General features: G+C 46.2%; 1 protein-coding gene across 2 annotated transcripts in view; it reads right to left on the bottom strand.

The window, feature by feature from the left end:
* The window catches only part of LOC143804781 (pecanex-like protein 2), a 1,087,275-nt gene that overhangs the window by 466,858 nt on the left and 608,049 nt on the right, over positions 1-12,368 (bottom strand). For both annotated transcript variants that reach the window (XM_077283212.1, XM_077283213.1), the window contains exon 16: positions 2,349-2,451. In XM_077283212.1, coding sequence (XP_077139327.1) covers positions 2,349-2,451 — 103 coding nt within the window. The remainder of the gene's footprint in view (positions 1-2,348; positions 2,452-12,368) is intronic.

Below are 12,368 nucleotides of genomic sequence, written 5' to 3'. Positions count from 1 at the left end.
AAGGTGGTGGAAAGGGCAATAATGAGGGGGGGAAGAAATTATGGACGTGGTAGAATGGACAAGGATGGTGGTGGTGGAAAGCACACTGATGATATTGGAGGGGGAGAAAAAGATGGAGGTGGTGGAATGGGCAAGTATGGTGATGGCGGCGGAAAGGACAATGATGATCGTGGTGGAAAGGGCAATGATGGGGATGGTGGGGGAAGAGAAAATGATGGATATGGTGGAAAAGACAAAGGAGAAAATGATTGAGGTGGTGGAATGGGAAATTATGGGGTGGTGGGGGAGAAAGCAATGATAGTGGTGGTGGAGAAGGCGAAGATGGAGGTGGTGAAGAGAGCAATGATGGGGTGGGGTAGAGGAAAATAATAGGCATATATGAGGAAACAGTACAGGAGAATGGGAGGCATGTATGGGCAATGGGGGGCATGTATGAGGAAACAGTACGGGGGATGAGTGCAGACAGTATGGGGAGCGAATGGGGGAATGTATGCGGGCACAGTATGAGTAGCGATGTGAAAAATGCATGTTTACAGAGTACAGGGAATGAGGGTGATGGGATGTGTGCAGACACAATGGGGAGTCAGGTGAGTAGGCAGTATAGAAAGTGAGGGGGTAAATATATGAGGAGACAGTATGGTGAACAGGAGGGATGTGAGAGGAGACAGTATGAGGAGGGAGGGGAATAGTGTGAGGAGACAGTATGGGGGGAGAAAAGTGATCGGGCATAGAATAGAAACTGAGTAGTGGGGGCGTAGCATGGAGGGACAGTGTAAGGGCACAGCCATGAGGGGACAGTATACCAAGGAGGTGGAGTGTGATGAGAGAGTACAGTATAAATACTGGGCCCTATAGGGGGGACACAGTGTGAGAGGACAGTGTGAAGAGGGGTCCGGTATGGAAAGGAGAGGTCAGTGTGAAGAGCATGTACCATAAGATGGACAGTGTGGGGGTCATATTTTGTGCAGACAATATAGTGAGGGGCAATTTTTTTATTCAGGAGCATTATAATGACACTTGTATCTTTAAGGGCATCATGTGGAGATTTTCTGCAAAAGAGCAGAGAAGATGGAGGTCTGCAGAGACGGCTGTGGATGAGAAAACTCATCATGGGATCTGGACAAGATGAAGAAAAGAAGGAGATCGGCTCCAGAGACGACGTCATCTATAAGGTTCCTGGATGTAAATGTTATTTGTGATACTGACTAATTCTCTTGTTTTTATTTATGTTAGGAGCATTAAAAGGGGATGTCCAGGTTTGTAATGAGTCTGCAGTCATTCTATGTGACTGCAGACTTCTGAGTTCTCACAGTGCGCCCTGCACGCTGTCAGGATTCTCTCGTGCCGGCGATTTACATACATGCGGTCATGTGCTGACTAGACATGCGTGGCCTCACTCAATGAAAATGAACTGAGCGAGGCCGGGCATGTCTAGTCGGAATGTGGTCAGATGTATACAAATCACATGCTTGTGCTGACATGACTGTCCACTGGCAAGGGAGAATCCTAAAAGTGTGCAGTGCATGCGTTGTGAGAATTCAGAAGCTACGATGTCAGGATTCAGCTCTGCAGGTTCCAGTAGTCGTCACATGGACACTTCACTCATATGTGATTTTCATACGTATGGTCCTGTGACAACGAGCTTCTCTTCCTGCTTCTCTCAGTTTTTCACTGAATATTGAGAGCATTAATGAGAGCGGCTCATGGGTACATGACTGAGTGTGCAAATCGCATATGTCCTGGGGGGGCGCCAAAATGAATTCTTGTCCCGGGTGCCAGAAACCCTAGATACGCCTCTGGCCATGCTACATTTATGTCTTGTGCATGCTGATAAAGTTTAGTGACAAAAAAATAAGGCTTGGGCACAAAAAGTGCAGCAAAACTTGAATCCTGTGTTTTTTCAGCGTTTTTCACCACCAATACTTTCAATTGGTGAAAAACACTTTAAAAACGCTGAAAGAAGTGACATACTCTATTCTGCAAAAAACATGTAAAGCACAAAATACTGAGTACAAAACAAACAAGCTATGTGCTTGAGATTTCTGAAATCTCATAGACTTTGAAGGTACTGTAAACTGCAGCTGAAAACTTGCATTAAAAATGCAGCAAAAACACCACGTGTTTCAATAGTAATTGTGCCAAGTATTATAAAACCCACATAGAACTGCTAAATAGCAGAAAGCTAGCAACATGCTATTCTCAGCAAAATGGAGTAATGCCCTTGTATCTAAATGGGCCCCTTAACCTTAGTGCCCCATAACAGCTGCTATGGGTGCTGCAATGATTATAGATATTAAAAAACTCATATTATCTAATAAACACAAACATTTAGCATAAATAATATTTACCAAAGAGCTTTTCATCTTTCCCGGTAAAGGATCTTCACAATTTGTAGAACTTATCAAGTTTTCATGAATCCACTTTGGAAAACATTTGTAGCTAATAAACGACCTAAAATACAAGGAAAACTTTTATAAAAAACAACAAAAAAAAAAAAAATGTTCACCATCTATAATTGTTTTTATATTTAAAATTCTTTTCACTAATTAATCACATAATATATGTCTGTAGAAGATCAATATATTAAAAAGATAACCTGTTATCTGCCCGCAGTTGCTTCTAAAGAGAGCATGGATTCTTAGAGCCTGCAGGGGTGGGCAATTCATTTTCCCAAGGGACCACATGAGAGACCATGATTGTTGTGGAGGGCTGAACCAATAGGCTGAATGTAATTCTACTCAATAATAATATTAATATAATATATTAATTAAAATTATTTTATATTAACCTTGTGTTCCCGCAAGCAGCAATATATGTACGGCGCCGCGATCGCGTAGCCTCACGCTGAGCGTTGCAGTGATCGGATGCGATCAAAAAGATGAATGTAAATAAAAAGGGTACTGCTGAAAACATCTTGTCTCGCAAAAACCAAGCAGCCATACAGCTACGTCAGCAGAAAAATAAAAAAGTTAAAGCTCTCAGTATAAAGAGATGCAAAAATAATTATTTTTCTATAAAATAGTTTTTATCGTGTAAAAGCGCCAAAACTTAATAAAAACTTTATCAATTGGGCATCACTGTAATCGTGCTGACCCGATGCATAAAGCTGCCTTATCAATTTTACCAAACGCGGAACGGTATAAAAACAATAAACAAAAAGCAATTTCTGAATTGCTGGTCTCTGTTCATTCTGTCTCCCAAAAATCGGAATAGAAAGCGATGAAAAAATGTCATGTGACCGAAAATGGTACCATTAAAAACGTCAGCTTGTTCCACAAAAGCAAGCTCTCACATCTCTCTGTCAGTTGAAATATGGAAAAATGATAGCTGTCTAAATATTGTGATGCAAAAACTATTTTTCGCAATAAAGTCTTTTAGTGTGTGAAAGCTGCCTAACATAAAAACCCGTTATAAATTTTGTATCACTGTAATCGCGCCAACCCGAAGAATAAGTTTGTCTAATCACTTATACCACACAAGGAATGGTGTAAAAAATAAATAAAAAGAATTCTTCACATGCTGTTGATTTTTTTCATTTTGCCTCCTAAAGATCGCAGTAAGTCTCGGCACACATTTATCCTGCGTTCTATGCTGAACAAATACAGCGGGGTTTCCGTGTAGATCACTGAAATATGTGATTTAGACAGAACCACTGGGAACGATTCCCTATAATGAGGCAAATGTAGGCACTGTGGACGACATAGGACCTGTGATCCAGCGATGTCTGTCTTTTTAGGATTTAGTTTTGTGCACTTCTGAAAAGAAGGACATCACTGAACAGAGGCCAAACGGAGTCCAGAGTAACTCTGTTGCCCAGTGGCGTAACTACAAAGTTATGGGCCCCGGTGCGAACTTCCAAATGGGGCCCCCCCCCCCACCTCCGTGACGCCCCCCCACCCCCTTCCCCTAGATACGCCTCGGACTGTTGCAGGAATCTCCTGCACTGCAACATGGTGTTGGGTGCCAGCACAGCCCGCACAGTGGTATATCCAGCACAGCCCGCACAGTGGTATATCCAGCACAGCCCGCACAGTGGTATATCCAGCACAGCCCGCACAGTGGTATATCCAGCACAGCCCGCACAGTGGTATATCCAGCACAGCCCGCACAGTGGTATATCCAGCACAGCCCGCACAGTGGTATATCCAGCACAGCCCGCACAGTGGTATATACAGCACAGCCCGCACAGTGGTATGTACAGCACAGCCCGCACAGTGGTATATACAGCACAGCCCGCACAGTGGTATATACAGCACAGCCCGCACAGTGGTATATACAGCACAGCCCGCACAGGGGTAAATACAGCACAGCCCGCACAGGGGTATATACAGCACAGCCCGCACAGGGGTATATACAGCACAGCCCGCACAGGGGTATATACAGCACAGCCCGCACAGGGGTATATACAGCACAGCCCGCACAGGGGTATATACAGCACAGCCCGCACAGGGGTATATCCAGCACAGCCCGCACAGGGGTATATACAGCACAGCCCGCACAGGGGTATATAGAGCACAGCCCGCACAGGGGTATATAGAGCACAGCCCGCACAGGGGTATATAGAGCACAGCCCGCACAGGGGTATATACAGCAGAGCCCACACAGGGGTATATACAGCAGAGCCCGCACAGGGGTATATGCAGCACAGCCAGCACAGGGGTATATAGAGCACAGCCAGCACAGGGGTATATAGAGCACAGCCAGCACAGGGGGTATATAGAGCACAGCCCTCACAGTGGTATATCCAGCACAGCCCGCACAGTGGTATATCCAGCACAGCCCGCACAGTGGTATATACAGCAGAGCCAGCACAGGGGTATATAGAGCACAGCCCGCACAGGGATATATACAGCACAGCCCGCACAGGGATATATACAGCACAGCCCGCACAGGGGTATATACAGCACAGCCCGCACAGGGGTATATACAGCACAGCCCGCACAGTGGTATATACAGCAGAGCCAGCACAGGGGTATATAGAGCACAGCCCGCACAGGGGTATATACAGCACAGCCCGCACAGGGGTATATACAGCAGAGCCCGCACAGGGGTATATACAGCACAGCCCGCACAGGGGTATATAGAGCACAGCCAGCACAGGGGGTATATAGAGCACAGCCCTCACAGTGGTATATCCAGCACAGCCCGCACAGTGGTATATCCAGCACAGCCCGCACAGTGGTATATACAGCAGAGCCAGCACAGGGGTATATAGAGCACAGCCCGCACAGGGATATATACAGCACAGCCCGCACAGGGATATATACAGCACAGCCCGCACAGGGGTATATACAGCACAGCCCGCACAGGGGTATATACAGCACAGCCCGCACAGTGGTATATACAGCAGAGCCAGCACAGGGGTATATAGAGCACAGCCCGCACAGGGGTATATACAGCACAGCCCGCACAGGGGTATATACAGCAGAGCCCGCACAGGGGTATATACAGCACAGCCCGCACAGGGGTATATAGAGCACAGCCCGCACAGGGGTATATAGAGCACAGCCCGCACAGGGGTATATACAGCAGAGCCCACACAGGGGTATATACAGCAGAGCCCGCACAGGGGTATATGCAGCACAGCCAGCACAGGGGTATATAGAGCACAGCCAGCACAGGGGTATATAGAGCACAGCCAGCACAGGGATATATACAGCACAGCCCGCACAGGGATATATACAGCACAGCCCGCACAGGGATATATACAGCAGAGCCCGCACAGGGGTATATGCAGCACAGCCCGCACAGGGGTATATACAGCACAGCCCGCACAGGGGTATATACAGCACAGCCAGCACAGGGGTATATAGAGCACAGCCAGCACAGGGATATATACAGCACAGCCCGCACAGGGATATATACAGCACAGCCCGCACAGGGATATATACAGCAGAGCCCGCACAGGGGTATATGCAGCACAGCCAGCACAGGGGTATATAGAGCACAGCCAGCACAGGGGTATATAGAGCACAGCCCGCATCTCATCTCCCCCCCCCCCCCCCGATAATGGCCCCACAGTCCGGTGAAAAAGAAAAAAAAAAACTCTCCTCACCTTTCCTTTTGCCCGCGCTGCTCCTGGTGGCTGCAGTCTGCCCAGGACACTGCAGGTGCGCGATGATATGACGTCATCGCGCACCCGCAGTGTACTGTCAGAGGCAGAGCGGGGAATGATGGGAGAGGGAGCGTCAGGTGACGCTCTCCTCCATCATTGCATTGAACTATACCGGTGTCATAGACGCCGGTATAGTTAAATGCGGCGGCGGCGGCGGCGGCGGCGGGGGGGGGGAGGAACAGTGCAGCGGCCCACTACTGGCATCGGCTCTTCTGGCATTTGCCAGAAGTGCCCGATGTCCAGCCCGGCCCTGCCCTGACCTGCCGGCCCGGGGCCCCTGACCTGCGGGGCCCGGTCGCAATGGCGACCGCTGCGACCGCGGTCGTTACGCCCCTGCTGTTGCCTCATTATCATGAATGGATCCATCTGGGATTCGATTTGCCACATCACTCGAAGATTTAGGCCATGTGCACACGATGCAGATTTAGTGCGGATCCGCAGCCTTTTTTCTGCGCAGAAACGCTGCAGTTCCGCTAAGTGATTTACAGTACAATGTAAATCAATAGAAAAAAAAAATGCTGTGCTAATGGTGCGGAAAAATCCGCATGAAAACTGCTGCAGATCAAAAGAAGTAGCATGTCACTTCTTTTGTGCGGAACTGCAGCGTTTCTGAACCCTTCCATTATAGAAATCTGCAGGGGTAAAAGACACAGAAAATCCACATCAAATCCGCAACAAAAACGCACAAAATCCGCATAAAAACGCGTCAAATCCGCACCTGCACTTTCTGCCAGGAAATGCGGATTTTGTGCAGAAAATTCTGCACCCCAATCCGCAACGTGTGCACATAGCCTTAAATAGAAAACCCGACGTAAGTGCTCTGCTTAGAGAACCAGATAAGTGTGATTATAAATGTTATGTAAAATGTTCCCAATAAAAGCTTCAACTCAATCCACAAAAAAACAAGTCCTCACTCAGGTCCGTCATCTGTCAATGAAAACATAGGGGGCTTCCACGTTACTTGTGACACCCGCTAGGGCCGTGGGGCACTCAGAACCAGGTTGAACGATTCTTAAAGGGGTGGTCTCAGCAGCAGTGACCCGGTCCATGGCCCTGGGGGCGTGCAATAAAAGTGGTGAGGGAATGTTTGTAAGGGATTTCACGTGATGCCACCTGTGGTGTTCGGCTATAGATGGCTTAAGGAGACTGCTGGGGCCAGTGGTATTGCAGCTGAGATGGTTTGGCTCCCCACAGGTGGAGCGGGGTCCCAGGGCTACCAGAACAGTTCATGAGGGATGGTGGACGTTGGGGTACAGGAATGAGGGTACAGGAAATGATTGGAGGACACAAGGATTGCAGTTTGTTTACCTTTAATTGCAGGTGCAGTCTGGGGCACTGGTGACAGATGATCATGGAGGTCCGGGCAGCCTAGAAGCATTTCAGGATCCACCTAGCCAGGTGGATTTGGAAGCCTTCCCTCTGCTCTGTTCCCTAGGTCCTTGATGCCTTAAGCTCTCCACAAGTCCCTATTGCTGTCTGTCCATGAAATAGAACATTTCCCACATGGCAGGCAGCTTGAGCCTGTTACAGGTGTCACTCCCTCGTGGTGACTCCGAGGTCTAGTATGCTGCTGTGCCTCAGGGTGTCAGCTGGGGCCAGGAGACTTGCAATCTCCTGCTCTCCGGTTTTAGTTGCTGGGCCTGCAGTTCCCACACAACCACGGACTCCGGTGTCCGGTCTTTGGCGCTCAGTCCTGGGGTGAGCTCAGTCGCAGCTCCATTCCCTCAGGTTCTCCTCACTTGCCTCCTCTTCCTTCCTCTCAGGCTCACACACTCCGACTAACTAACTAACCCCGCCTCCAGCCAGAACTTATAGGGAAGCTCCCCTAAAACAGATGTTAGAGCTCCCCCTTGTGGTCTGGAAAGGTGTTGTATGCTGATGTACCCGGAGAGATGATCCCTCCTTGCTTCCAGGCATGACATTACTGGTAGCACAAAGGCTCTGGAAAAGCAAAATGGCTCCTCGCCCCCCAAAACAAATTCAGCAAATTCTCCACTCCCAAATCCAAATGGAATCCACAAACTATTCTAGGAAAATCTGCATTCCAGGAGGAAAATAGCGCTCCATCCCTCCTGATTCTCTCCGTATGGCTAAGCAGTTTTGTACAGCCAGATATGGGGTATTTCTACATTCAGTAGAAATTGAGTGACACATTTTGGTGCCCTTTTTACCCTTTTCCCAGTATGAAAATGTAAAACTTTTGGCTAACACAATCTTGGTGGTAAAAATGCAAATTATTTTTTCTTCACTGCCCAATGGTATAAAAGTCTGTGACACCCCTTTGGTGTCAATATAATCACTGCACCCCTAGATGAATTCATTGAGAGGTTTAGTTTGTAAAATGGGGTCACTTATGGGGGGTTCTGCTGTGTTGGCACCTTAGGGGCTCTGCCAATGTAACATGGCACCCTCAAACAATTGCAGCAAAATCTTCACTTCAATATGGCGTTTATTCCCTTCTGAGCTTTGCACAGTGCCTCAAAAGTAGTTTTCAATTACATATGGGGTATCAATGGACTCTGGAGAAAATGGACCACAAAATTTATTATGCAAATTTTCCGGTTACCCTTGTAAAAATACAAAATTTGGAGCTAACATTATAAACTTCAAGGTGGGGTTCAAGGTGCTCAATACACATCTAGATAAGTTTCCTATGGGGTCTAGTTTCCAATATTGTGTCATTTGTTGGGGTTTTCCACTGTTTAGGCACATCAGTGGTTCTCCAAATGCGACATGGCATCCACAAATTATTAAAACAAATTTACATTCAAATGTCATGGTGCTGCAATGAAGGTAGGTGCAGGTTTCACTAGATGGCAGTAGAGAGGAATCAGGTCTGCACCTAAACAGTGCTGATCTGCAGTGAGGCTACCACAGGTGGCAGCAGACTAGTCAGACAAGCTGGGTCAAATCCTAGACTGTAGCACAGTACTAAAGGAATAGGCAAACTCGTTGTCAGAGACAAGCCAGGGGTCCGTAAGGGTCAGGAGCGGATAAGCCAAAAGACAAAGGACATAAACAAGGCAAGTCAAAACCAAGGAGTCTGCACACTAAAGGGAAACACTGAATCAAGATGGGAACAGGGGAAAACAGAGACACGGGTTCAGACAGCAAATGCAGCAGAACCAATCAGAGCAATCAGAGTCAGCTACAGCAGCACTAGGTAAAAACTATAACTGACATAGCCTGCAGGAAACAGCAGTGATAAATAGCCAACCTGAACCCAGACAGAGGCTGAGAAAGGTTAACTCTTGACATGACCAGACCGGGAAAAAGGGAAAACAGGACTCAAAACCCGGTCTGAATCATGACACAAAAAAGTCAAATGGCACTCCTTCCCTTGCAAGCCCTGCTGTGCACCCAAACAGTTGTTTTCCTCCACACAACAAACTGTATTGAGCAATTTCTCCTTTTATCCTTATGAAAATGCAAAATGTGGAACTAAAAAAGATTTATCTCGGAAAAATGTGTTTTTTTTAATTTTTATTTTCACGGCTCTACATCATAAATTCCTGTGAAGCACCTGTGGGTTCATGGTGCTCAATACGTATCTAGATAAGTTCCCTAAGTGGTCTAATTGCCAAAATGAGGTCACTTGTTGGGAGTTTTCTCTGTTTAGTAACATCAGGTGCTCTCCAAATATGACATGGGGTCCGCTAATCATGCCAGCAATTTTTACATTCAAAATGTGAAATGGTGCTTCTTTCCTTCCGAGCCCTGCAGTGTGCCCAAACAGTAGATTTCCCCAACATATGGGGTATCAGCATGCTCAGGAGAAATTGCATAACAAATTGTATGGTCAATCTTCTCCTGTTACCCTTGCAAAAGTAAAAAAAATAGGTCTAAAGGAAAATTTTTGTGAAAGAAAAGTAAATGTTTATTTTTTCCTTCCACATTTCAAAAATTCCTGTGAAGCAAATAAACTTCTTGAATGTGGTTTTGACCACCTTGAGATGTGCATTTTTAGAATGGTGTCACTTTTGGGTATTTTCTGTCATATGGGCTCATCAAAGTCACTTCAAATGTGAGGTGGTCCCTAAAAAATATGGTTGTGCAAATTTTGTTGTAAAAATGAGAAATTGCTGGTCAACTTTTCATCCTTATAACTTCCTAACAAAAAAATTATGTTTCAAATATTGTTTTGATGTAAAGTAGACATGTAGGAAATGTTATTTATTATCTATTTTGTGCAATATGACTTTCTGATTTAAGGGCATAAAAATATAATTTTGAAAATTGCAAAATTGTCTAAATTTTCTCCAAATTTCCATTTTTTCACAAATAAATGCAAGTCATATCAAAGAAATTTTAACACTATCATGAAGTACAATATGTCACAAGAAAACCTTCTCAGAATCAGTAGGATCCAATGAAACGTTCCAGAGTTATGTCATAAAGTGACAGTGGTCAGAATTCTAAAAATCGGCCTGGTCAGGAAGGTGAAAACAGGCTTCGGGGTGAAGTAGTTAATATTAATTCCATCACTTAATATTGTTGACATCCCCTGATATAGCGTATAAGCCCGCACACAGCCCCCTACATACTGTATGAGATCTCACACAGCCCCCTATTTACCGTAGCAGCCCCCACATAGCTTCCTATATACAGCATGAGCCCCATATAGTCTACTATATACATTATAAGCACACACACAGGTCCCTATATACCATAAGAAACAACACACAGACCCCTTTACACAGTAGGAGCCTCCGCACAGCCTCCCATATACAACATGAGCCCTCATATTGCCTTCTATATACAGCATGAGCCCCAACATAGCCTCTCATATACAACATGCGCTCCCACATAGCCTAGGTATACAGCATGAGCCACCACATAGCTTCCCATATACAGTATGATTTCCAACATAACCTCCCATGTAAAGCATCAGCACCACATAGCCTCCCATATGCAGCATGAGTCCCAAATAGCCTCCCTTTTACAGTATGAGCCCCCACATAGCTTCCTATTTACAGTATGAGCCCCACATGGCCTCTCTATATTCATACAAAAATCCCATACACATCCCATCCGACATGCAAAAATAATACCAAATATTCAAAAATAATACCAAATATTCACAGCTCCCCCGGCACTCTGCATCTGCTCCTGTCTCCGATGCACTGACTCTCCACGGTGCACAGTTATGAGCCCACACACAGCCCCATATATGCCATAAGAAACTATACACAGCCCCCTTTATGCAGTTTGAGCCCCCATACAGCCTCCTATATACAGCATGAGCCACCACATAGCCTTGTATATACAGCATAAGCGCACACATAGCTTCCTATATACAGCATGAGCCCCAAAATAGCCTGCCATATACAGCATGAATGACCTGCCACATAGCCTCCCTTATATAGTATGAGTTCCATTATAGCCTCACATGAACAGCATGGGTCCCACATAGCCTCTCATATACAGCATGAGCCCCAAATAGACGTCTACATACAGTATAAGCCCCACATAGCCTCTCAAAATACATACAAAAATCCTGTATACATCCCATCCCACATGAAAAAAACCCACCACATCTCCCTTTCCCCCTGCGCTCTGCATCTGCTCCTGTCTCAGATACACTGACTCTCCGCAGTGCACAGTTGATGTGATTAAATTACGTTATTGCATCAGTTGTCTCACAAACATCTCCCTTTATTCCATAAGAGCCCCCACACAGTCCCCTATATACAGCAAGAACCCCCAGATAGCCGCCTATATACAGCATGAGCCCCCACATAGCCTCCTATGTACAGTAAGTTCCTGCACATAGCTTTCTATATACAAAGTGAGCTTTCACATAACCTCCTATATACAGTATGAGCCCCAATATAGCATCATATATACAGCATGAGCCCCCACATAGCCTCCTGTATACGGCATGAGCCCCCACATAGCCTCCTATATACAGCTTGAGCCCTACATAGCTTCCCTTATACAATGTGAGTTCCAACATAGCCTCCTATATACAGGAGCAGCCCCACAGAGCCTCTCATATTCAGCATGAGCCGCACAAAGCTCACTATTTACAGCATGAGCCTCACATAACCTCCCATACACACATGAGCCTCCACATAGTCTTCCATATACAGTATGTTCCCCCACACAGCCTCCCATATAGACCATTAGCCCCCACACAGCCTCCCATTTACAGTAAGTGCCCCCACATAGCCTTCCAGATATAGCATGGGCCCCACTTACCCTCCCATATATAGTATGAGCAGTCAAATAGCTTCCCATAAATAGCATGAGC

Source organism: Ranitomeya variabilis, chromosome 2 (assembly GCF_051348905.1).
Source record: "Ranitomeya variabilis isolate aRanVar5 chromosome 2, aRanVar5.hap1, whole genome shotgun sequence".
Classification (NCBI taxonomy): Eukaryota; Metazoa; Chordata; class Amphibia; order Anura; family Dendrobatidae; genus Ranitomeya; species Ranitomeya variabilis.
Note: the sequence above shows the minus strand (reverse complement) of the source record. Positions and strands in the feature narration are given on the sequence as shown.